The 27,383-nt window shown below is 40.2% G+C and overlaps 1 protein-coding gene across 6 annotated transcripts in view; it reads left to right on the top strand.

The window, feature by feature from the left end:
- The window catches only part of ATP13A4 (ATPase 13A4), a 127,500-nt gene that overhangs the window by 68,358 nt on the left and 31,759 nt on the right, over positions 1-27,383 (top strand). For 5 of the 6 annotated variants that reach the window (XR_006726485.2, XR_012507596.1, XM_074365834.1 and 2 more), the window contains exons 10-23: positions 1,007-1,177; positions 2,033-2,190; positions 2,809-2,997; positions 5,676-5,737; positions 9,038-9,188; positions 11,144-11,230; positions 11,459-11,612; positions 12,749-12,860; positions 17,599-17,723; positions 22,154-22,317; positions 23,131-23,256; positions 24,500-24,579; positions 25,988-26,030; positions 26,433-26,542. Coding sequence is in view for 4 of the 6 variants with exons in the window: in XM_074365834.1 (XP_074221935.1) it covers positions 1,007-1,177; positions 2,033-2,190; positions 2,809-2,997; positions 5,676-5,737; positions 9,038-9,188; positions 11,144-11,230; positions 11,459-11,612; positions 12,749-12,860; positions 17,599-17,723; positions 22,154-22,317; positions 23,131-23,256; positions 24,500-24,579; positions 25,988-26,030; positions 26,433-26,542 (1,732 nt within the window). In the remaining 2 variants the exon portion in view is untranslated. The remainder of the gene's footprint in view (positions 1-1,006; positions 1,178-2,032; positions 2,191-2,808; positions 2,998-5,675; positions 5,738-9,037; positions 9,189-11,143; positions 11,231-11,458; positions 11,613-12,748; positions 12,861-17,598; positions 17,724-22,153; positions 22,318-23,130; positions 23,257-24,499; positions 24,580-25,987; positions 26,031-26,432; positions 26,543-27,383) is intronic. The other variant, XM_010959266.3, reaches the window with a different exon arrangement.

Consider the following 27,383-nt stretch of genomic DNA (forward strand, 5'->3'; position numbering starts at 1 on the left):
TCACTTGATGCCTAAGTAATCCTGTCTCTTCCCTTTGGCTTTAATTATCATCTCTAAGGTGATGAACTGTAACTAAATATTTCTGGTCAAGGCCTCTCCCCTGAGCTACAGACCCAAATAAATATCTAACTGCCTACAAAGCATCTCAACATAATCATTCCGCAAGGCATCTCCAGCTCATGGCGACCAAAAGGCAATTCTTCCTTCCTCCTATAATCCCTGTGTTGAAGATTAATGCCATCTTCTGCTCATTCTCCCAAGTCAGAGACCAGGGAGCCATTTAAAATTCCTCTGGACCCATGATCTGCCAATATAAAAATATCCCCAAGTTTTGTAGCTACTCATTTCCTTATTTCTCAAAACCAGGAGTATTTTCTACTCCTGCTGCCAGCTGCCACAGTTCAGAACTCATCCTCTTCAACTGGGACTCCTGTGATCATTTCTCAACTGGATGTCCAGCCTCCAACCTCATCAGACTTCAATTCATTCCCTGGACTGCAGACAGAGTACACCCTCTTGTACATAGATATGATGGCATTCTCCTGAGTCATACAGTTAAATAGCTCCCTGTTTCCCTCCTACCATCGGTGCCGAGAGAAAAACATGTCAGCGCTTAAGTATGTGCACACAGGGCCCTCCGCGCTTGGGCTCCTACATAGTTCTCATGGCCTCTTATTACCCAGACCCCACATTCTAGACTGCACATTGCTACTCCCTAAATGTAGGTTTTTCCCAGCCTGTTTCAGCATCCACATTTGATTTTACAATACGCATAGTATTTATAATATGACAGTATACTTATTTATTTTCCATGTCCATCTCTCCCTCTGGACTACAGACTTCTTAAAAACAAGTTGTGTTTCTCCTTGCATCCCCAGTACCCAGGGTTGTTCCCGCCACCTGGCAGGCTCACAAAAAATGTCCGCCGAATGATGACTTAGTGTTCGCATGATTTAAGCGAGTGAAGGCATCCCATCTCACAAAATGTGTTGCTTGTTTTCTGTAGGAGAAAGTATTCCGGTCACTAAAACTCCGTTACCTAAGATGGATAGCTCTGTGCCCTGGAAAACACAGAGTGAAGCGGATTACAAACGGCATGTCCTCTTCTGCGGAACAGAGGTTATTCAGGCCAAGGCGGCTTGCTCTGGGACCGTGAAAGCGGTGGTACTGCAGACGGGTTAGTTAGCATCTCCTTTGTTTTATTATTTAAATGAAATATTTTTGCTCAGTTTGTCTAGTGCCTTAAATTAATTAGGTAAGGAGCAGTCTTTACAGAACAAACTTAATAAATGTAAATATAGATATTTTAAATGGGAATTGAACTATGGCTTATGCCTTTTAGTAAAAATAATAAACCTGATGACAGCAATGACGATGCGCTTTGCAGTTTATACACTATTTCCACATATCAAATTAGTAGTATAAAGACGCCTGTCTCCACTTTGTACACAAATAGACTGGGACCCACACTATTCAAGTGAAGTTTTAAAAAAAATCACATAGCCAGTCTTTGACAGAGCTGGACCTAGAACTTCAAACTTCTAACCCAAAAAGCTAACCCAAGTTCTTTCTAGGCAGGACTGAAAACTGAAAACTTGATGATGAAAAGTATTAGAAATTGAATCCATATGTATTCACTGGGCCATTTAATTTAAATTCAAGTGTCATGTGTGTGTGTGTATGTGTGTGCATGCATGTGCATGTGTGGGCACACGTGTGTTTACAAGTCCTTTCCTTATAATGAAGCTGTATTTGGAAAAGCTGTGCTCTGCCCCCGTATGGTGCTCTCTTCCTATGACTGGGATGCGTTGAACTTGGAAGTGGAAGGAGGGAAGGCCAGAGAAGAACAGGCACTGAAAGAGCTAAGATATAGCTATTCTAGCTATTTTGCCAATTAGCCTTTAATTGCGTTTGGGCTTAAGCACTGTTTAAATTATCTCTGGAGAAAACAAAGGCGATGTTGAAGTTTAGAAGAACTCTAGCAGTAGGATTTGTCATCCTGAGAGTGTGGGGGGTGTGTTTGCTGTTTCAGGATTCAACACTGCGAAGGGGGACCTCGTGAGATCCATTCTCTACCCAAAGCCGATGAATTTTAAGCTCTACAGGGACGCCATCAGATTCCTCCTGTGCCTTGTAGGGACAGCCACCATTGGGATGATCTATACTTTGTGCGTCTTTGTGCTCAGTGGGGTGAGATGCTTTTGTTCTTATTCTGCCTGCCTATGTACACTCATCTATATTTTATACTCTGCATGTAGAACTTCATATAAGGCATGGTTTTCAAACCTGGGAAAACAAAGCCAAACCTTGAAACCTGCTTGTGTACCCCCAGGTCCCCAATATAAGCAGTTGATCACCAAGTTCCCTGGCAACCATCAGATCTAGTGGGATAAAACACTTTGTTTATTGAGTTACCAACATGCCTCTGCTCTTGTACTTTTCTTTATGCTATTTTTCATTTTCAATCTAAGAATACATTTATCCCAACAATGTATTATTTCGTAGCTGTTAGATGAGGACTTTTAAATAAAATCCACATACCCAAGGTTGATGAGGTCATGGCAAACTGGTACATTCTCCTCTGCTGGTAGCAGTATGAATTGTTACAAGCTTTTTCGTTCCACTTTAGCAAAATGTCCTGAGAGCCATAGACACATTCATACCCTCTGAACCATCTTTGACCCGCTCATGTCATTTCTAGGAATTTGATCTAAAGAAATAAACAAAAAGAAGGGAAAAAGTCATATGCACTAAAGAGTTCACGACTGATTGATCTGTAATAGCTGAAGAGGGACTTTATCTTCGCAGGAACCCCCTGAGGAGGTGGTGAAGAAAGCCCTGGATGTCATCACCATTGCAGTTCCTCCTGCTCTACCTGCTGCTCTGACTACGGGCATTATCTATGCCCAGCGGAGGCTGAAGAAGAGAGGCATCTTTTGCATTAGCCCCCAGAGGATCAATGTATGTGGACAATTAAACCTTGTCTGCTTTGACAAGGTATGTGTGTTTCATACTCCTTCTCATTGCCATTTTTAACATCATTGTTGTCACACACAGGTGCATTACATGCTTGTGAGGCAGGAAACATGGGATGTGGGCAACTGACTTCATTTTATCTCTGGTTGGATGTGTGATCTAGGACAGATACATCCTTGAGCTCTCAAATTCTAGGGTTTAGGGAAAGGAGAGTAGGTACTGAATCTTTTAGGGTCCTTCCAACTCTAATATTCTATGAAACACAATTAATTAAAATAGCATTCTGTCCCTCTAGGGTCAAAACCTTCATACAAAGAAGCAAATTTAAACTTTTTTACTGTGGTGACTGCTGTGTCTCTAATGCTAAGGCTATTACATGGCATATAGTCAGTGCTCAATAAATATGTTTTGAATTAATGAATGAATAGAAAAGGAAGAGTTCCTATTTAGCTGTGGCTTACTAAAAGACTTGGTTAAAATAAACCCCTAGTCAACCCCTTACTATATTTTCCCATCTGCTAAATATATTGCTTAAAATAATCCTTGATCACATGCCAATTATTCCCAACCAGCCTCTTCCTCTACCTTCTCTTGAGTACATTCTTTTCATCTGTAAACACATATTGGGAGCTGTGAGGATAAGATGGGAATGAATGGCTGTTTTGTGCCTGGGTCTTAATTTATACAGGTGACTAAGTGGCTGCAGGCAGAGGTCAAAGCCATTGAAAGGAAAGTTCAGTGTTACTCTCAGTTCCCCTACAGAGAAGAGGCGTGTCTCACCATGCAGGACAGCAGGAGGAATGCTGGATTGTGACCAGGAAACAACACAAGGGTGAGGGGAGCGCTTAGTCTATGGTCTTTCTTGGAATTTCTGCAGGGAAGGCAAGACAAGGCAAGGTAAATAGCCAGCAATCAGTTAGTTGGAGTGATTTCGGCGGGCTTCGGGCTGGAGGAGTGGTCTCTAGCTGTGTGGCACCTGACCCTGGGATGATTAAGGCAGAGGGATCTTGTCTCCTGGGGAATGTGGCTGCTAGAGGAGGTGTGACTCCTGACTGGTTGGTTAGCATGTCACAGGCAGGCTCATGGTTGAGTCCCTCGCTGTCTCTTAAGAACTGACTAGGTCCCAGGAGGCTGTCTCTCTCCAGACTCAGAACCTCTCAGAAAGCTTTCTTAAGTTAAGTTTTGGGTGGTGGGCACGCTGTAGGATATATGAAAGTAGAAATATAATGTTGTACATGTGAAACTTATATAATGTTTTTTGTAGCTTATAAAATATCAACCTCTGTTGACTCAATAAAATATAAATTTAAAAAAGAGAAGGACTTCTTAAGCTATCAAACATCGTAATATACAGGAAATTAAAAAATGTATACAATCCAAGGGCACTGTAGGCAGGTGAATATGGGCAAAGGCACGGCGTCAGGAGTGTGTTTTTGATCAGAGCAGGATATTCGTAATGGGAGAGGGGTTTTGTAGACCTCCAATGTCTGACTAAGAAATCTTTACATACTTTTTAGGCAGTGAGGAGTCATTGAAGGTGTTTTTTTCTTCTTTTTTATTGCTGCCTTCCTTTTTCTTAATTTATTTTTTATTGTGGTAAAATATGCATAACATAAAATTTACCGCTTTAACCATTCTTATGTGGCTTTAAGTGCATTCACGTAGCTGTGCAACCATCACCGCCGTCCATCTCCAGGACTTCCCATTTTCCCAAACTGAAGCTCTGGGTCTGTTAAACAGTACATTGAAGGATTTTGATAGTCAAGAGTTAATGGGATTAGAGTTGTGTTTTATAATTACCGGAATATCAGAAAGCTCACCAAGAACAGAAGGTTAACATGGCTTTTGCCACCACTTCAGTATTATTTTATGATCAAACTAGCATCATGAGGAAAGACATTCTGTTTCTTGGGTCATGTTATCCTCAGACTTGGAAAAAGAAACAGGGGTGGGGGAAATAATTGTGACCTGAATTTGAATGAAAAATAAGTAATAATTATGAGTAATTATCATTGTTATCAGCTCTTACTCTATGCCAGATATTCAATTAGGCACTTTGTATTATCTCATTTAATTGTCCCACACCCCTATATAATTATGACCATATTATAGATAAGGGCTCCGATGATTAGAGGGATTAAATAATTTAACCTGGTCCCACTGCTGGTGTTTTAACCCGCGCTAAGCTTTTCATCATTACACCACACTGAGAGAAATGCCAACAAGCACCTTTTTACCAAATAGGTGTCAAATAGCAAGCTATTTCTTTAGAATAGTGAAAAATTCTACTCCCATCACTTATTTCTGAAGATACACTTTTAACTTGTGCTAGAAACGCTTTTAAAGCTCACCCCTTTTATAGCTTCTAGCAGGCTTACGAAGGACTCTCCCATCCATTCAGTCTTCCATTAAATCCTCGAAACAAGCCTCTGAAATATGGAAAGCAGGTACCCTTTTCTTCCTTTATCGCTGAGAAGGCTAACGTTCAAAGAGATTAAGTGCCAGCTTGTCATACAACTGGTATGAGTTCCTCAAAGCTTCCACCCAGGACTCCTGATACCCACCTTACTGTCCTTTCTTAAAGTGCTGGTGTTGATAATCTGATTGTGACATTTATTTTCCTGTTAAAATATAATTTATCATTGTCACTAGGGGGCTACTGGATCTTCAGAGTAAACCGAGTGCTTGTTTCTGTTTAGACAGGCACCTTGACAAGGGATGGCTTGGATCTCTGGGGAGTCGTGCCCTGTGATGGGAATGGGTGAGTATTTGGGACTGAATGCACTATAGTTTCTTTTTTCCCAGAATTCTACATTTTTTTCCCCACAGAATGTTAGTGATGGGGAGATTTTAGCATTGGCTTTGGTGAGCAATTGTTGCTAGAGTAGCTTCCTTTAATTTCTCTTCTTGATTACTTCCAAAGCTCACTAAAACATGCGTATTTCCCGCACCCCAGCCCCAGGACACTCACAAAACCCAGGAGATGAAGGGCAAGTTTCAACACTGCATTCAAATCCTCACTATAATGTGATTTGCTTTCAGCATGTTAGTCAGGGGCCAGGGTGCGTCCTTTGGACAATAAGAGGACACTGTCCTTCAAGAAGGTAACGTGCTCGCACAAACGGAAGCCTTCGCATGTGCTAGGAGGGAGAACACTGCCCTGACTTAGAGACACTGAATTTCAGGAAGAGAAACACCTGGGAACCACACCTGGTACACTTCATTTTCCTTCATATTCTAGTTCTGGGAGCTCCACCTTCTGGCTGCCAGAAACTCCTCTTTTCCATCCAGAAAAGACTCAGTTTGGGCAGCTTTCAGCCAGGGTGGTAAACTGTTGCATGTAACCTCTCCCGGGGCCCTCTTGTCTGAGTTTACTTTTCAGCCTGCTTTTTCTCCCCACTACAACTTCCTGCCTGATCAGAACACGAAGCATTTGACATTCAGGTTCTGTTTTGCTTTTTAATTAAGTACAGTTCATTTCAGGTTTTGTTCTTTTAATGAATGCATTTCCTTCTCACACTCGCAACCAAAATCACAAAGCCTCTTCTACATAAAAGGTACCTTTCCTGCGTTATGCTGCTGACATACAATTTATCCATGAAATGTGTTAATTATATACGTTTAATACGTTTTCATATTAAAATGCTATTTCTAAACAAGTCTACTTCCTGGATTAAAAAAAATTAATCCTGGTGCTTCTAACCATTTTCATCTACAGAAGAAGCCTGTTGCAAGTGTTAAACTTTCTAAAGTGCTTTTCATTTTCTCTCGAAGATAGATTTGGATATATACCTGGTCTCCTTGTTCATTTTTTCTTCTGTTCCAGCTTCTACAAAAAAAGTATGCATTTATTCAAATTTGTGAGCAGCTTGAGAGCAGTTTTTTCTTATTTATATTTGCATCTCTCATGTCATAGCACTATAACAAACACACACAGTAGACGCACAATAAGTGTTTGTTTATCTAAAACGAGCAAAATGTGTTCCATCTTGCAAATATTCATCTACTGAATGACAGTAGAATTGACATCATATTATTCACAAAACTTTTAAAACTTTCTATTTCTAAAAGTGACTTGTCAAATTTAAATAAAAACAATTGATATTATGTTTAGATTATTGATAGACTAATTCAGCCTGTCACTGTCTTTCCCTCTCTCTCTCCCCTCCTTCCTTCAAAAATGAAGTTGGCTTCAAATGACTAAAAGATCAATTAAAAATATTTTTTAATTGACAAATTGAATTAATAGAATTAGAGAAAACAGATTCAATTCTATATAAGAAGTCAGTACCTGACTTAGAGGCTATTAATTTCTTCTGGTAAAAGATGGGCTCATCTCTGATAATTTTCATCTTTTCCAAAGAGGGTCTGCCCAATGTACCAGGTACTTTAAGACCCATTGGAAGGCTACCTGAGCGACTTGGTCTTGATAAGTCACAAACATTCAAATAAAAGTACAAAGACAGGGCTGTCAGAGAGTTCTGTTTGTTGTGGAAACCGGAGTTTCGCCCAGTCCGCAGGAACTCAGAACTATGTAGTCAGAATTACATACTGAAGACAGTTTGTGGGCCATCTTAAAAATAAGATTCTTTTTTTCTGATCTGTGTTTGCTTCACAGAGTGAGCCTGAGGATCTGTGTTAATCACTGACGGTGATTGCTTCCTTTTAGATGTTTATGAAAATGCCAGGTACTCATCGTAAACCACTGAGATAACTTGACCTTTCAATATATAATTATAGGTACGATCAACAGGGTCAGAAATCAGTCAAGAGGTTTTTGAACTCTTAAGGAAGCTTGAGTGAGGAAGGCAGCAAGAAGTATGCCTAGGTTAACACTCTGATGTGTTTGTTTCAGGAACAAAGGGCCAGAGTAACCTAAGGAAATGATTATATCCATGTCATGAGATATGATAGTCTGACCCTGGGGACCATGTTTTAAGAAAAACTAGGACAAAAAGTAAAAAATAAAAACTTTTCCAAGAAAGAATATCTAGGAAGATCAGAAGTCCAGAATCTGCATGTTGGAGGCGTAGCTAGAGGTTCCTGTGTAAACTCAGAGGAAGGGAGTATAAAAGGGGAAGCTGGTCAGGCTGGTCCACGAATCTGAAAGGAGTTGACATGTGTAGGATGAGGCACAAGTAGATTCTGACTGGCTCCAAGAAGCAGACTCTGCCCCAATCCAGGAAGCACCTTCTGCCACTGAGGGTCCCCCAAACAGGATGGACTGTTCGGTGAACCACTTACTGCGCTACATCTTAAAGAAGGTACTGAGCAATAAGGTGCAGAGGGCATCCTTTAGTAGGCTCAGGCCAAACTGGATGACTTCAACTCTGAATTAGTGAAAGAACCCTGTATATGACATCTGAGTTGTGTCTCAGCAGGTTTTAGATGAGGTCACTCTCTGTAGGAAGCGGTGGTGATGATGGCTGCAATACAGACACCAGATGCTGGGGTGGAAGAGGGGAATGCGGTGCCTTTTCAAAAATGTTTTTTAAAAATTTCATTTCTTTGCCATTAGGATCTTTCTGACTTACAATAACCACTCATTCATTTATTCAGTCACATAGTTGTTGATTGTTTACTGTGGACCAAACATCGGATATGTTGGAGAGAGGGATATGGAGGAGACGGCCTTGCCCTGAAGGATGCACTGAGGGAGATACACAGACACGCCAGTAGCTGTAGTATGAGCTCGCCTGTTCTGTCTCACAGCACAGGGAGTGAAGTGGTCCGGAAGTGCGGGTGGGAGTGGATGCCCTTAGAACTGAGGGTGATACTTCTAGCTCTTTCTATATCCCTGGATTTAAATTGGTGCCAGAGAGAAAGTAAGGAGAAGAGGGAAGAAAGAGCTTGAAAGAACCTCAGGATATTTCTCATATTCATTGAACTTACGTGAGGATGATGGCTGCAGGAAGCACTATCATTCACTGCGGGGGATTAAACAGTGGGGTTGCAATGCAGCAAAGCACATTAACTTACTTTTTAAAAAGATAGTCCCCTCCAGAAGCTCCATTTTGGCCTGGAGGGGTGGGACTAAAGCCCTTTCCCTCTGCTCCTTTAGCTTCCAGGAAGTCCACAGCTTTGCCTCGGGCAGGGCTTTGCCGTGGGGCCCTCTGTGTGCAGCCATGGCCAGCTGCCACTCCCTGATCCTCCTGGACGGGACCATCCAGGGAGACCCACTGGACCTCAAGATGTTTGAAGCCACCTCCTGGGTAAGCCTGTGCTCTGCAGAGAATCTAAGTAGTTTCTTCAATGCCAGACCAACATGGGTTGTATCATAGCTATCCAGTACTTATAAAAAGGTGAGGTCTCCAATATGGAGTGCAAGTGGCAGTGAGAGGAGAACTCACCTAAGCCTGGTTTTCTCCTCAGTACAAGTACTTCCATATTTGGGTTCCTGTGAGGAAAGGGGAATAATGCATTTTAAAAATCCCTGGTACTGAGCTTGGCACATATTACAGGCTGGATAGTATTAGTATAATTATTGTATAATTAATTCTAAATCTTTCTAATTGTAGTATGAGCAATGTCTGGTTTCAAAGTTTTCTAGAACATGAATATTAGGAAACAGCACTGTCCCCGGTGCTTAGGATAACTCATTGGTACCAGGAGTTTTATTACTATTACTTTAGTATTGATTTTTGTCTCAAAGACTAGAAACAATAAAAAGGAAAACCATGAGAGCTTTTGTTGAGACTCTGAAGTAGATTTCAGAACAAATGGTCTCGTTCATGATGAGGAATCTGGCCCTCCTGGTTCTAGTCTTGGCTCTGCTCTGACTCCTTGACTCGGTGAAGTCATCTCTGCTGTCGGGGCTTTGGCTTCCGTGGCCTTAAAATGAGAGGACTGAATTAGACTAGCACTGTTCACAGAAAACAAAATGAAACAAAAAACCTGGAATCTTTTTTTAAAAAGAAACCTTATTTAAAAGCACCCTACAGAAAAAAAAAAAAAAAAAAGACACAAAAGAACTTATTTACAAAACAGAAACAGACTCACAGACATAGAAAACAAACTTATGGTTACCAGGGGAGAAAAGAGGTGGGAAGGGATAAATTGGGAGATGGAGATTTGCAGATACTAACTACTATATATAAATTAGATAAACAACAAGTTTCTCCTGGATAGCCCAGGGAACCATATTCAATATCTTAGTGTAACCTACAGTGAAAAAGAACATGAAAACAAATGTATGTATGTATATGATGAGCTGAAACATGCCTTACACCAGAAATTGACATAACATTGTAAAATGACTGTACTTCAATAAGAAAATAAAAGATAAAAAAACACCCTAACAAACAAATAATTGGAGTTGCTCTGACTAAGATAAAAGATGGGGAGTAAAAGCACAGCTTAGGGAACACACACCCCCACCTGCTTATTACAAGCCCACCTCCTGTGGCCCCGTAGCCTGGTGCAGCTCTAGGTCCCTGCGATACATGTGTATCCAGTCCACCGAAGGAGACATCTTCCGGGTCCCCTCCAACTGTTGTAGGGCATGGTTCTGCAGCAGTCTGATTGAATTTTCTCCACCCTTTCTAGGTTACCTTTTCTGTATCTTTAAGTAGGGATCATAATTTCCTCTCTGAGATTTTTTTTTGCCAGTCAATGAGATGATTATAAAACATTTTGGGATCTTTGGGTAAAAGGTTCCTTTGACTATAATTTAGGGTCGTTATTATAGCAATTACCGCGTGTTTACTGAACATTAACCACGTACATCACAGTCCCTGTCCTACTGTACCCTGAGGACCGTCAATTCAAATTAGACAGAGAAGGAAGAGCAGAAGCAGCCTTGAACATCAGGAGAAGAAAGACAGTAAGGTGCTTGCCTCACACACAGTAAGTCTGGCTATTCATGCTCACTGTTTTCAAGTTAAGCCCTTCAGAAATGGAGAATGAGCCTCTGTTCAGCACATTCTAGCAGAGAAAGCAGGATAAATTGTACAAATAATTCAGAAGTATCTGCCCTTCAAGTTCCACAGCATTTCCGATGCATTATTTGTGTGTGTGTGGTGAACTAAGTCTGATTCACCTCCATGTAGCAGAGGGAGGGGAGTACACTGTGCCGGTCTGAGGATTTTCTCCAGGGGAGGGGTTGAGCACTGTATTAGTGGAGGAACAAGAAATAAATCTCTACAGTGACCTATCCTGTTTGAAATAGGAAATGGCGATTTCCGGGGACAATTTCCACATCAAGGGATTGCCGGCATATGCCATGGTCGTTAAGCCCTGCAAGACAGTCAGCCAGGTAAGCCCTGCCTGCACTCTACCCCAAAACGTCAGACTCAAAAGGAGAGTCCCGACAGGCCCACAATTTTGAAAGCTTGGACGTATGTTTTCTTTGACTTCCACATGTGAAAATTAGTGAGATCTTGTTTCCCTTATTTGTAAAATAAGGATTGGGGGAGGAGTAATTAATTCCTCAAAGCTAGAGGCTATGTAGTGTGTCCCTCTCCATTCCCCATCCCTCCACCAGGTCCCAGTGGAAGGAATTGCAATCCTGCATCAGTTCCCATTCTCATCAGCACTGCAGAGGATGACGGTCATTGTCCAAGAGATGGGGGGTGACCGGCTGGCATTCATGAAAGGTGCACCAGAGAGGGTGGCCAGCTTTTGCCAACCAGAGACAAGTAAGTGAACAGACTTACATTACAACTGGAAAAATCTGTATTTCCACCCCAAATATGTCCCCTCAGCACCTGATCGATGAATCCAAATGCTCACTGACCATCACCAATGGGATGACTCATTGACATCCCAAACTCAACAGCAAAATCAAGCTTATCTTTCTCACTTTCTATATTTCCCATCTAAGTGAATGATAGTACCACTCCCCAACCCCAATATAGGATTCTTCCCAGATTCCTCCCCATCCCTGTCTTGTCAATTGCTCATCCATGGCCCTGTGACTCCATCAGCTCAGGCCCCCATCTCATCCCTCCACTGGATCCCTTCAATAGTTGGTGAATTGGCTGTCTGCCCACAGTGTCCCCTATTCTGATTCACCCTTCATACTGTGACCAGATTGGTTTTCCCATCACATAGTATAACTCTATTGTCACTTTCCTGCTTTCATTTTCTGGTTGTTTCCCATAGGCTCCAGGTAATCTCAAACTCCTTTAGTATTATACATAAGGCACTCATGATATGAATCCTATTAAACTTTCCAAATTTTCTTTACCACTCCTATCTACCACTCCTGTGTTCCCTGTGAGCTGAACTAACTACTCAAGGCTTGCTGTTTCATGTCCCCGTGCCTGAGCACGGGATGCTCCCTCAGCCAGAATGCCCTTTCCCTTCTCCACCTAACCACCTCCTCCCAGTCTGGTAGATGCACCAAGGGCTTCTATAGCATGCTGCAAATTGCCTGAATCATAGCAGTCATCTCATTCCATTGTGTTGTTAGTCTACTGGCTGTCACCCTACTAGACAGAGATGCTCTGAGCGGAGCCTACAGTTCAATCTCTGCATAGCTAATTCCTGACACATGGTAGACTCTAAATCAATGTTTGTTGGTAAAACTCTTTGGATTATACACTTTTTTTATTTTTATTTTTTGAATGCTTCCTTTTTGTTTCCACTTCACTGGCTCCCAAGAGGTCAACTGTGACAATATAGTTCTACTGAGGGTTCCCACTGACTTGTTTGTGTACCTTCCTAGAGGTGTGTATTCTTGGGCAAGAGTTGGATCTGTTTATAAAGAATTTCACCACCAGTGCCAACTGAGCTCATATTGCATATTAATCTTGTGTTATTTTCTGAACAGTACCAACTAGTTTTGTTAGTGAACTTCAGATTTACACGACACAGGGCTTCCGGGTCATAGGACTCGCCTACAAAAAGCTGGAAATGGACCACCATACCACTGCCTTGATGAGGTAAATGGGATGGGGAGAATTTTGATGAAGCAGAATGGTTTCATGGGAAGATGTACCAGACTGGGCAGTAGACTTAGTAACATAGCCTGTGGAATTTGAGTGCGTGAAATGTTTCTGAACTTAGTAAATGGGGATATAGTACCCCTGCTTTGCCTAAATCACAAAGCTGATGTGAACACTGACTGGGAGAATTGATGATAAATAGCTGTGTACATTGTAAAACATGATGTGATTGTATAGCTTTGTGAAAACATATAGGAATATAACCCATGTTTCAGAGAGCTTGAAATTGTGGTTGTGTCTTTCTTTTGAACCAAATGTAAATATTTGACTTTTAATTATTTGGGATATTTTATTTAATTTTTTGCTATATTGGTATTTTATTATCTTGATTTTTTATTATAGTTGGTGAATTAGTTGAAAATCAGAAAACATAATGCTTATCTGGAAAAAAATCTTGAGAAATACAAAACTAAATGAAACAAATAAATATAGCTTGGACTCAACACATAATCTAGATAAATTTGTAGAGAAACAAGAAAAGCTTCGGAGCAGCCGTTCTAAAGATAGTTTCAATATGTATAGATTAAAATAGGAATGCTCAAAAGCTAAAAGGGACTGGATTAATTTATTAGTTGAAATTTATTGTTGTTTTATTTTCCACGGTTTTCAGGCCATGGTGTTTATTTCATTTTCAGTGTCATGTCCAATACTCTATGTATGTCAGCCACTATTTATCACACTGCGACTTATTTTGTTATTTAGGAATTTAAATTTGGGAGATCTACTATATTTGTGTTCAACACTGTCAGATTCAACATTCTCTTATTGTAACTGTGTTTTGTACCACTTCCTTTAATACACTAAAATTCATATGTAACATGATCTGTACATATTCTCTGTGAAAAAGAAATATAATGCCCTCCTATATGGTGAAAATTGAAGCAAAAACTACAATGCATTACAAAAAGTAATAGATAGTTCAATAAATACTCAGCTGACTCCACTAAAACAAAGTGAAGCAGTACGTTGGTTGCACCTGCGTGTAGAATTATTGGGGCTGCTAGGAATGCAGACTGATACAGGTATGTTATACATCTGAGTCTCAAATACCATCAGCCATCTTACTGTCAGTGAGGTGACTCTGTGAAGTGGCTAAAAACTGTTGGTAATACTGAATAAAACAATATAACTTGCTCTCAATTTACATGGTAGTTACATTCTTGGAAAACTCAATAGAATATTAAAAATGGGCAAAAATACTTTGTGTTTATATGTAAAACTGATCAAGAGGAAGTATAAACAGTTTTATTTATGCTTAATATAATACTACTATATATATATATGTATGTATATATATATATACACACATACACTATAATAATACAGTGTACTGTATAGTAAAATCATAGTGTAAAATAAACAGTGTAAGCCTGTACTGGCTCAGGAAAGTATAAATGATTTGTTAGTGTCCATGAATGTCCTGGAAAATATTTAAAAGGCATATAGGAGCTAGGGTAACTCTTCATTGGGCACTGGTCATTTCTGAAAATCTTGCATAGATGTCTAACATTGTTTCCAAAATGTCCTCTAGAGGCAGTATTGCCCCTGCTAAAATCACTGATGTGTCCCAACCCTGTCACTTTGTGAACAGTTTGAAGCTCAAAGGTGGAAGTGGCTCTTCCAAAGTCATTGACTACGGGATCCCTGTCCACATTAATGTGACCCTTAAAACTTTGGCTATTATAGTTCTGGATATTTGTCGTAATTTAATCAACCCAGGTCACTCAAGTCAGAGAGCTACAAGTGAGCTTTGAGATTGGATCTCCCATTTTAAAGAAGAGGAAACTTGGGTCCAGGATGTAGCAGAATTGGGAATGGAATTCTGTTTCCTGAGAGCCTGTTGACACGTATGTCAGGATTCTGGCTACTATGCTGCTGCTTCTAATTATTATAGTAAAATATTTCCATATCTGTAAGTTTCAAACCTATGACTTTGGGGCTGGCATATGTAACAAAGCCTATGAGCACATGGAGGCCCACGAGCAATGGGGCATGGTGAGGGCTGTGGCACACAGAAGAGACATGCCCTGGCCCACAGCATTGAAATTCCAACTTTTCAAAATCTGGTAAGTTTTGTACACAAGTTGACTAGCAGGATCTGATCTTAGGTCATCAATCTGCCCCTCCTGTGTTAAAGCCACAGTACCAACACACCTACTCCTAGCTAAGTTAATTTACCTAAACTTTGTTAATCCCTGATTAGAGCAGAACATTCTTTCTGACGTGTGTGTGTGTGTGTGTGTGTGTGTCTGTTTACTCAAAGTGCTTCCAGCGCTGATATTATAATACTCATGAAAAGAAGAACCATGTAATGTTAGAGCTAGAACAGACTTTGCAGATTCGTTAGTTTCACCACTTTCTTTTACAAAACAAGAAAGAGATTACCAGATAAAGAAAGTGATTTACTCATGGTCACACTGCAAGGTAGTTGCAGAGCTGGGATTAGAATGCTGATCTCCTAATTACAGTGTGTTCAACCCTATGACAGCTTTGTGCCCGAGGAACAGAAATACGAGTGTCAAAAGGGGCTGCACACATTGTCAGATGCTTGACTCTGGAGCCATTTTCTTGGCCTGATCTGGTGCCTTGAGGTTGCACCATTCTTATCTCCAAAAATGTCTAAAACCTGAGGCCTGTGTATGAGGGCCACCAGAAAGACTGGAGGACCTTCATCAGGCATCAGCTAGGATATCCTTTAAAGACCAGCTCAAATACCACCTCCTCCAGGAAGGCTTCTCCAATTACTCCACCTAAAAATGATTACACCTTCCTCTCCGACTCTGTAGGACTCTTGTGTGTACATGATCACGATACTCCTCCCAGCCTTCTATATAGCCAAGGTGGTCATGCGTCATCTTGCCATCCCCATTGCATGTGAAATCTCTGGAGTCAGGAGTTACTATAGTCCTTGCCTATTCTCTTCCCCACTTCCCAAGCCCTGTTCCTTGCACTTACTTAGGTTTTCAGTAAATGGTCATTGATTTAACAGACTGGCTGACTTCAGTTCCCATGAGGAACCTCTGGCAGTAGAATTTCTGAAAGAGGAAATGAATTTCCCTAGGTAGTTTGGCAAAAAAAAAAAAAAAAAAAAAAAGGTCACACCAGGCAGCAGAGCACCTCAAAAGACAGATATTTGCCGAGTACCTCCTCTGTGTTGGCACCATGTGGGTGTTGTTGAACTTGTCATTGAACCAGGCAAACTGGCCCTTAAGGAGCTGAGACAGAGACAGATCAGACAGCAAAAAATGATAATATGTGGACAAATAATATACAAGATAAACTGAGGTAGAAGTAATGCGCTGAGGGAGCAAGTATTTCTCTCTGGGGAAGTCTTTATGAGGAGGTGCATGTGAGTTGGGCCTCAAGATATAGGAAGGATTTCAATGGAAGATCCTGGGAAACTTACGACCTTTCCCATGGAATAAGAAGAAATGTCTTATGGCAGTTTAGAGCAAATGTTTAGAGACAGCTGTGTGCAGGCAAACCCATGGTAAGTGGTCTAACTTGGCTAGGGGTTGTAGTAGATGAAGAATTTAGTGACAGATGAAGCTGGAAAGATCATTTGGAATCAGATTATGGAGAGACTTAAATGCCAGGTTCAGAAGGACAGGAGATGCTATCCTTCTGAGTCAGCTCTGAGGTGAGCAATTCAATCTGTGTACACTTCCTGCCACTCTGGGGGAGGTTTTAGCAGTGACCTGGGGAGCGTCCCTAACTCTCCACCAGGCTCCTGGCTGATGTGAGGACCAGCATTGAGACACACATGCCAAGAAAGGCAGGTTGGCTTTTCTGGGTACTGCTTTCCTCTGCATTTTGGCCAGAATTAGGCAGTGCTGGTGTCTTGCTCTTGTGTCTGCTAGAAGTTTCTGGGTCTCAGATAAATGAATCATGGAAGAATCTTTGAACTCCCAACCCAGAAGTACTCCCCTGCTACTGGTCCTGCAGAATATCTTGGAAATGTTCTTGTGGTGGACAGGAGCATAAGAGAATTATTTGTTTGCAGAAACATGCACACTTTATGTAAAAGAGCAGTGCTACCAACTGAGAGAGAGAGAAGCTTGATCTTAGAAGGACTCTCTTTTTTCCTTTCTTTCCTTTTCTTTTCTTTTCTTTCCTTTTCTTTTTTTCTTTTCTTTTCTTTCTTTTCTTTTCTTTTCTTTTCTTTTCTTTTCTTTTCTTTCCTTTTCTTTTCTTTCCTTTTCTTTTCTTTTGAGATTATAGCCTCATACCTCCTGGACTAAAACAGTATTGATGATAGCTTTGGTTTCTAGAGAAACTGGTATTTTCTTTTATTTTTCATGATGTTTTGTACCAGAGCTAGAACACCTCTCTGGTGGTTGCTAAAGGTGAGGTGATGAAAATCACTACAGCGTATGGAAAGTACCTTCGTGGTCATTTAAGTTCATTGTCTATAAAAGTTAAAGCAAATGTTTTGTTTAATAAGTATTCTCTCTTCCTCTCGATTCAGTCAGAGCAAACATCTTTGTATCCTTTGTGCCCTCTCCTGTCTTCTTTCTGGATGGTTCCTGCACATATTCAGTGCCTCAGGAATGGTGCTTGAATGACTGAGTGGGGACCACTCTGACAGAGAGAGAGCTATCTTGGTCTTTGTTTTGCTTCCTATAAGAAGAACTATTAATGTGTGATTTCTGTTCAATCATCCATATACTTCTAGGGACCAGGTAGAATCAGATCTGATATTTTTAGGACTGTTGATCTTGGAGAATCGATTAAAGGAAGAAACAAAACCTGTCCTGGAAGAGCTCATCTCTGCCCGGATAAGGACCGTCATGATCACAGGTATAGAACAAGTGTGTGTGAAAGCAGGAAAAAATTGATGGGGAAATAGACAGAAATGCACTCATTCAGCAAATATTGTTGACTCCTTACTATGGACCAAATACTATTCTAGATACAGGAGATGGGCAACAAAAAAGGCAAAGTTACTGCTCTCACTGAGTTTCATTCACATGGGTTGAGATAGAAAATCAGTCAATCAATCAATCAAATAAACAGCTGGCAATAATATTATGAGATACATAAAACAAAACAGAGTGATGTGGTAAAGTGTGTCTGACCAGCTACTTTAGATGAGATGTCCTTTCTGAGAGGGAACATTTGAGCTAACACCTGAATAAGAAAACATGAGCTGGGCAAACATGTTGGTTTTATTCTTTTTGGGGGGGGGAGGGATAGTGGGAGGATGAAGGTAATTAGGTTTATTTATTTATTATTATTAATTTTTTCTTTTAATGGAGGTTCTGGGGATTGAACCCAGGACCTCGGCATGCTAAGCATACGTTCTACCACTGAGCTCTACCCTCCCAGCTAAGATGTTGATTTTTATTGTTAAATGTTAGAAGAAGAATGCTCGGTCAGCATGGTCTGTAAATTACACTGAAGGCCCATCAATGAGATCTACAGTTCTGGAGATTAAAAAATGCTGTCCCCTCTAGTCTTACTCCCAAACCCCAAACTGCAAACAAGGGAGCGGTGAGCAAGGATCACACAAGAGAAAGTAGTGAAATTTCTTTTTTTTTTTTTTCTGTCATGAACTTTTATTTTATTTTTTGTTTTATTTAACATTTTTTTATTGAGTGATAGTCATTTTACAATGTGTCAAATTCCAGTGTGGAGCACAATTTTTCAGTGATACATGAACATACATATATTCATTGTCACATTTTTTTTCACTGTGAGCTACCACAAGATCTTGTATATATTTCCCTGTGCTATACCGTATAATCTTGTTTATCTAGTCTACATATTCTACATAATTTTGAAATCCCATTCTGTCCCTTCCCACCCCCTGCCAAATACAAAACAGAAGCAGAGTCATAGATATAGAATACAAATTTGTGAAATTTCTTAATGAAAGCTCTTGAGTGAAGAGTAAATGATTTCCTAATGCAGTCATGTTTTTTGAGCATGTGTTCCCTTCTCCTCCTCTGCTCTCATAATTCAGATGCATTCGACTTGGTTCGTTGTAGCACCAGGATACAATCTTTCCCCACCAAGGCACTTTCTCCCCACTCTGCTTCCTTTGAACCCAGTTCTGTGTTGGGAGCGCTAGAATATGTTCACCTCCCCTTTGGTACATCTCCACCCCCTAAAAAGCCCCCCACAATCCAAGAAACTTTTGGATCACTTTTACCGTCTCCCTTTCTAGCCCCTTGATCCAATTTCTAGGTGTTGCTGAATTAATTTACCACTTATTAGAATTCCCCTTATGTATGGCCCTCCCATTTAAAAATCTTGATTTAGCACTTATTTTACACATTCTCAGAATCTATCCTTAACCATTTAGATTTACGTAGAAATAAGAACTCATCACTCTCCACCGCCCTCTTCACCTCTTCCTTCACATTGAAATTTCTGCTTTGTTTCTTTCCTTGCTTGGTTGTAATTTTTCTGAAGAACTGTCCTTGGATGGGATAGAAGGATGATATGCTCTCTGATTTCTTATATATCCTGGGATATCTTTCTCTGCTCTGACAGGTGAGTGATAGCTTGCCTGGGTATAGAATGTTTAGGTTCTAGTCCTTTTTTATTAATGGTCTGTAGGTATTAGTCTTTCGTCTTCTGGTTTGGGGTATTGCATATACAGGTCCGATGCCAGTTCACTGTAGGTAACTTGTTATTTTTATATATAATCTTTTTTCTTTAACTTTGGAGTTTAGAGATGTTACCAGGATGTGCCTGTATATTTATCTTTTTCCATTAATTTAGTCTCAAGCATGGTGAGCACTTTAAATCTGTCTTCTTCCTCTCAGGAAAATTTGTTCCCTTGTTCATTTAACTAATGCCTTTTGTTTTCTCTCTTTCTTTTTTCCCTTCTGGAATTTCTGTTATTCTGCATCTATCCTCTCAGTCTCTTATCTTTTCTCCTGTAACATTCATTTTTTTTTAATTTTTATACAATTTTTAAAGGTTACACTCCATTTACAGTTATTACAGAATATTGGCTATATCCTGGTGTTGTACAGTACATCCTTGTAGCCGATCTTATGTAGCTCTCATATTTTTATAGTTTTGCTTTGTGTTCTAAGATTTTTTTTTCTTGCACTCAATTTTTCCAAACCGCAAACTCCAGTATCAAAAATGACGATTATCTCCTTCAAATCACCTTTTGAATTGTGATGTTCTTAAATTGTGTTTTGGGGTAGGAGTGGATCTAAAAAACTCTCATTATTTTTAATGCAGCTTTCATCGGTCTCCAGCAGCGATCCTACTTCCCTAGTCACGTGTTCTGGTTGTTCTGCCTGATCTTTCCTTCCCTAGCTTCCGGGACTTCTTAAGTAGGTTGTTGAATTTTTTTTTGCCAGATGATTAAGGCTCAGGCCTGGGCTGCACATCCTAAACAAGATGCCTCTCACAGGCTTTGTGGCAAAGCGGACGGGCTGTTGTTACCCTGCTGAGATTTGTGGAAGAAACCTCTCCGTCTCAAGGCTCCCTGTCCTCTTCTGATCTCAGGCTGGAGCATCCTCTTCCCACCAGTTAGCTCTTTTAAGGATCTTCAAAGTATTATGGTAGAAATCTAGGAGAAGCCATGCCTGTTACTATATTATTTATTTTTTCAGTGGTTGCTCTAGGAATCACAACATCTTTACCAAACCTTTCACATAGCTGTATAATCATAAATGTCCCTGACTTTCTCCCCTTTACATTATAGTTGTCCTGTGTATGACATAGAGTGAGACCCCACCAGACAATGTTAGAGTTTTTAATTTCAACAGTCAAGAGTTAAAGAATGTAAGAGCAGAAAAAATCGACTTTTATGTTTATCCAGATCTTTATTATTTTTGTTACTGTTTTCATTCCTTATATTGCAAGTTTCACTCTGATATCATTTCCTTTTAGCCCAAAGAACTTCAAGCATTTCTTTTTGAGTATATCTTCTGGCAACAAATTACCTTAGTTATATGTAATATATTGTTTTTCTCTGCTTTTTCTTTATCTTTGGTTTTTAGCAACTTGATTATGTGTATAGGTGTGGTTTTCATTGAGTTTATCTTGATTGGGATTCAATGAGCTTCTTGAATCTGTAAATTTAAATCTTTTACCGTATTTGGGAAGTTTTGTGCTATTATTTCTCCAAAAAATTTTTTGTCCTGTTTCAGTCTCTTTCCCCTCTCCTTCTTGGGCTCTAATGACATGAATATGAATTCTTTTGCTATTCTTCAGTCTTGATTCTTCTGTTTTTAAGATTGTTTCTCTGTTCCTCAGATTGTATAATTTCTATTGATCTATCTTCAGGTTCACTGACTCTCCTGTCATATCCTTTGTGCTATTGAGTTCATCCAATGAATTTTTAAAATTTCAGCTATTATATTATTCAGTTCTAAAGTAGATATTTTAGCAAGTAAAACTGGGGCATGGGAAGTGATTAATATCATAGTTCAATTCTTGAAGCTTTTGCTATCCTTCTTTGGGTTTGTTCTGCCCATGCACAGCTCTGGATTGAGATCAGAACTTACATAGTTCATACACTGAATTAGCCTTCTTGTCTAGCTCTCTTCTTTCCAGGATTTCCCTCATAACTCTTCCGCCCTCCAGTGCCCCTTTCCTGGTTCCTCTGGCCAGAAAGACTAGATTTTTCTTGGAGTTTTAGCTATCTGCAGAGCTCTGGAACTGGGGCTTACATTTAGGCCAAATTATGTGAGAGGAAAGAGGAAAAAGAGCTGAGAATCTCTTGATCTTATAGGTTATTTCTCCAAATTTGATTCCCTTCCATATACTGCCATTTATATTTACTTTTCAAAGTCCTTGGGTAGGTTTTGGAGTTTTATTTATTTATTGTTTGTTTGTTTGTTTGTATTTTTTCCTCAGAGTTTTCCACTGTGATCAGTGGGAGAAATAGATTCTAGTGGGTTTACTCCCTTTTAGCTAGAAGTGGAGCCACGAGATATGAGATTAAACCAGTGAGGTTTTGCTAAACATTTACCAAGCTGTTAACAAATGATAGAAACAGATTTGAATTTTGCCTTTTTAATTTTACTTCCCACTCTCTGGCAAAAATATACTGTAGGTCATGAGGTAACCAGATGAAAAGCAGCAAAAATAAGAAAAAGGATCATGAAATCATGGAAGATTAGGGCTGAGAAAGACCTTAGAGATTCTTTCTCCTCACACCCAAAATAAGGCCTAAACTCCTGACCCTAGTTTTCCAGGCTCTAATGAATTGGTTCTAGCTCGTCAACCTCATCTTGGGATACTCTCTTTTTTTCTAGGTGACAATCTTCAGACTGCAATAACAGTGGCCAGAAAGTCTGGGATGGTTTCTGAAAACCAGAAAGTCATTCTCATTGAAGCAAATGAAACTCCTGGGTCCTCATCAGCATCTGTATCTTGGAAATTAGTAGAAGAGAAGAAGCACATGGCATACAGGAATCAGGTACACCTGAAAACAGACCTTCTGCCGTGGTATCTAACTTGTCACCCAGTGTTGACTACGGAGCAGCTTTGACTGGCAGAGGTGTACAGGTGACCTAGGGTCAACATACTTCTCCAAATGTCTAACATGTATGCAGTTCATAGAACTCAATTATATCAGTTTCCCATACCGTTTCTACTGAGCTTTAAGTTATGGTGCTTTCCTGGCTGCTAGAAATAATTTATTCTTTTAAACTTAAAAAAAGTCTTTAGAAAGAATATAGTGAGCATGGCTGCAAGTCTAACTTTTCATTGTTTTCTTATTTGCCAGCCATCCCATTGAGTTCAAAGAGGACTCAGTCCCTAGGAGAGACATTGCTGTGTGCACTGGAAAATCAGACTCTGTCTTCAGGGTGGAAAAAAAAAAAGTTTATTCATTTGTCTCTAGTCTTGTTAGTATCCTGTCTCTGTTGTGTGTCCTTGTGGGACAATATTAATTCTGTAAGAAAAAAAAAACAAGTTTTCATTTCAGAGAGATATTTGTTAAGCTGCAAAGCATTTGTATTTTACACTTGAAATGTGTGAAATGTGCTTTTCTCAGGGACTCACCGAGATCAAATCAGGATGAGGACAGGACATGAGTGTTATTCTCCTGGTCACTAGAGGCTGTTGATGTGCAAAGGTTAATCCAGCAAAGAGAAAATGCTTCTCTGAGGAATCAGGGCTGGAGTGTGACTTTTAAAGAGAGAACCTAGACTGCCATAGTTGCCTTCTCTCAGGTGTGCCTGTGGTCCTAACCACTATACCAAGTCTGAAATAACTGTGTCTTGCTCAGCAGGACAATTACATTAACATCAGGGAAGACATCTCTGATAATAGCAGAGAAGGAAGTTACCATTTTGCCCTAAGTGGAAAATCCTTTCAGGTTATAAGTCAACATTTCAGCAGCCTACTGCCAAAGGTAAGTTCTAAGAGGGTACCAATCTCCCAGTAAAGATGCTAACAATGTCACCTTCAGAGCATGATCCTAAGTAATTTCAAATCTCTAAATAAGTTAGATATACCTACTGAATGTATCGTAAGAGAGGCAGATATGTTTGCCGAGGTCACTGCTGTCTCATTTGCTACTAGATTTAAACTGGGTAAACTTGATTAACCAAGTATCCTTTGTCTATAGGATTTAAGTATTAGTGACTTCTCAAGTGATCAGATTACTCTGGGGCAGCTGTCACCGTATTCCCATGGTTAGAGGTTTCACAGTATAGTGAAAATTCAGCAATTATGCAGGACAGCAGGCCAAGAATAGAAGAATTCCATGAAATTTTTGGTAGAGGACCTCTATATAGAAGAGGTCTTAAACTTAAAACTTTTCTAATGAAGAACAAACCCACAGTGGGAGCAGGTAAGTTACAGATATGGAACATGTGAACAAACTAGAGAAAGTCTGTGTCCAATGTAAACTAAAGATTATTTATTTGTATTTAATTGCTCATTATCTTAGGTACTGATTAAGAAAAAATAAAGAAGACTTTAAAGCTGAGTTCACACTAAGCTGAATTCACTGCCAAGAAAAGCAAGGAGCACACAGCTGTAATATAGAAGAATTTAGTCTGTAGGATGGGGCTCAGGTGGATGGAGCTGGTGTAGGTTTTTATATGACAGCCCATTAGTGTCTCATAGCCCAAGTTAGATTTGGGATAGCAGCTGAGTTTCACAACTGGTCAAGTCCAGATGGTACAGTTAAGTCAAAGACCACAGACAGTCACTGTCTCATCATTAGGCCGGTTTTCTGCTAGAGCTGAACAATTTTCTGAGAAGCAGTTGCTCCTTTCCCCCTCCTGGGATCCTGGCTTCTTGTTATTTTGCAATTTCTCGTACTCTGTTGGTGTAAGATGCCATTAAACTCAGGATTTTTCAGGACCACAATCTCTACGGCAGCTGAGCTAAATACCTGTAGGTTGTCATTTTCATCAACTCTGTTTATTAACTAACTGATTATTATTATTTACTGATTCGGTCTCCCCAGTCACTTATCTGATGACCGAAGTCTCAATGTCAGTCTTAAAATCCTAAGGAGGACTTCTTGGAAACATTTTTTCTCGTTCACGCATATCATTACCCAGTCAGTGTTGTGACTGTTATCAGTTATTTTATGTATGACCAGCTGACATGATAAAAACATTTCCCTCTTGCATTCTTTACAGATACTGATCAACGGGACCATCTTTGCCAGAATGTCTCCTGGGCAGAAATCCAGTCTGGTGGAAGAATTTCAGAAGCTGGAGTAGGTTCTTTACCAGTTCAGGTGGTGTGAGGTGCATGGAGGCATGACAGTTAAGGGGAGTGTAAGAGGTCCAAGAAGTCACTCAGTTTGGTTAGGACACTGGTTCTCAACGTGGCTGCATGTGACAGTCACCTTGGGAGCTTTGAAAGAAATCGCAATACCAGGACACCACCATCCAGAGATTCTGTTTCAATTGCTCATGTGGGGCTTGGACATCAGTATTTTTTAAAAGTTCCTTTCATCCAGAGCTAAGAACACTACTGAGCTAGAACATAAGGGGCACAAGAAATAATTCTGGAAAGGTAATTTGAACTCAGCTCCTGAAGGTGCTATGCAAATTTAGACTTCATTTTTACAAAGTATCATCACAGTTATGATGCAGGGAGGTCCATATGACGAGTGGCTCACATAGCCCTAAAAATACTAAAGTGTTCTTGTGCCGAAGCATCCTCTCCATCCTAAATCAGAAGAATGCTCCTAACACAAAGGGTCTCCATTGATGCACTCCCATCATTTGACATCCTTTATTTCCTGTTAATGGAACCCTACAGAGTCTGGGGGCATCCCTTACTTCTGGTGCTGGACCAGACCGACATGACTCCAACTCCTATTTGCTCCCAGTCTACCCTCCAACTCACATGATTCAGTCACTAGGCAAGCTTCTATATTTAAAAAGTCCTCTTTTATCAAGTAGGATTAAAAACCTACACAGTAAACTCGTTGCCTTACATAGGAGCGTGGAAGAGAAGTACAGCAAATTCTGCAAATGCTGTCAGGGTCCTCCTACCTTTAAAAGCAGACTGTCGATAATATTCATCAATAATTCAAAAGAACAGCCTCAAAAAGCAATCCTGAAATGGGGATATATTTTCTTTTCTCAACTCCTGGGCTTGGCACTGCATTTTTGAGTTGAGTGACGACTGGCACAGTGGATTTCTTCTCCAGTTACTGTTAACAGCACCAACAACTAATTTTTAGTTTATCATTTTAGAATATAGCACCTCACCGAATACTCATAGCAAAATGAGTAAAATGATAGTCAAGATGGTAACGTGATCAGATCAAAGGTCTAGATCTTCTGGTTTCAATTCCTGTGCCCTCCTCGCCTTGCAGTGTTGTCATGTAATCATCCACATTCTGTTTTACAGCCGACAGAGCTGTTTTCTAGACAGTGAGGTGGCCTTGAAACCCCTGGGGTCAGGAACGGTGTGTTGGATTCCTTAATCCATAGTAGGAACTGCCGAGTCATACTTTACTTTTAGTCAAACCAGACTGTTAGGAAAACTCCCTTAAAATAGATAATAAGTTTGAGCCCTAAGTAATGAAGCTCATTTTATCTTTTTAATTAGAGAAATTAGCAGTCAAGATTGCTTTGATCTCCTCTACAATTGACACGGTTCCCTTTTAGTTACTTTGTAGGTATGTGTGGTGACGGAGCCAATGACTGTGGGGTAAGTAGCTGCCGGGGAGTGGGGCCATCGTCGCACTCTTAGTTGTACTTGCTCAGAGCCCTTTAAGAGATAATGTCCCCTGGGATACACATCATCTCCATTCCTCCTGGTGGAGAAACTGATGCAGAGGGTTTGGGATGGTTTTGACCAAAGCTACATAATGATTAATTCGTCAGTACTAAATGAAATAGAATTTGGTTCTTGGATTCCCCACTTCTTTGAGTAGGTGACCCAGTGCCAGCTCTTTCTTATGTGGCAGGCAGAACCAAATTTAATCATCTCCTGGCTAGTGCTTGGCCCACAAGCCACCTTGTGGCCAGCTTAACTGGCCTCTCCTTGCATGCCCTCAGGAGAGTGTGTACGTGAGTGCGCATCCACAGTAAGTTGACTCTTTGCTTTCAGGCTTTGAAAATGGCTCATGTGGGCATCTCTTTATCAGAGCAAGAGGCATCCGTGGCCTCGCCTTTCACTTCCAAAACTCCAAACATTGAGTGTGTACCGCACCTTATCAAGTAAGTAGGCACTTTTCCCCAGCATTGTTTCAACCTCTCTTGACTTTTAGCTCCAGATCCCATTGTTCTGCCAGGCAAAGACCAGGCAACCACATGTCCCTGGGCAGGGAAGGGGCTTTGTGGGAGAACGCCGTCAAACATTCTACTCCTGAGTACATTTAGCAGGAGGCAAAAATAACCCTGGGAAAGCAGTGGCATTTCTAACAAAAATCACTGAATAGGTTATTTTTAGAAGATTGGAATCTGCAATGTGTTTCTGCTTTGAAAATGTCAATTGTACTCTTATTATTATTATTTTAAATATGTCTCCTTAGATGCTGTATTAACGGGGGGATGGACAGAAACACGTTCTTCGCCAGCTGCCTTCCTTTTCTCTTGCCTCTTTGTGCTTCCTTGAAATATCCTTCCCATCCCCCGTTTTCAGAATATTTATTCATCTTTGCTGCTTCTACTAAAATTTCCCTTGGTGTTTTGTACCCCTCAGCCAGCCCTGGAGTATACCTTTATTTCAATGATGGAAATGGTGGACATTGTGGCTGATTTTGGTTATTATAACTAGTATATGTTTACAGTTTATAAAATGCTTTAATGCCTATTATACACCAAACAGCCTGGAAATGTAGGAATGGTCACTATTTCTTTTAGAAACAAAAATATTGAGGCTCAGAGAACTTAATTGATGTATCCAAGCTCACAGACATATAGGACTGAAGATTGTATTAGAATTAATTTTGTTCCAATGTGTATTACCTACAAATACCATACTCTTCCCACCACATTAAAATAATGATTTGGCGAGCTCCTCCCTGTTTAAAAATGTATTCCTGTATTCAATAAATAT

Source organism: Camelus bactrianus, chromosome 1, assembly GCF_048773025.1.
Source record: "Camelus bactrianus isolate YW-2024 breed Bactrian camel chromosome 1, ASM4877302v1, whole genome shotgun sequence".
NCBI lineage: Eukaryota > Metazoa > Chordata > Mammalia > Artiodactyla > Camelidae > Camelus > Camelus bactrianus.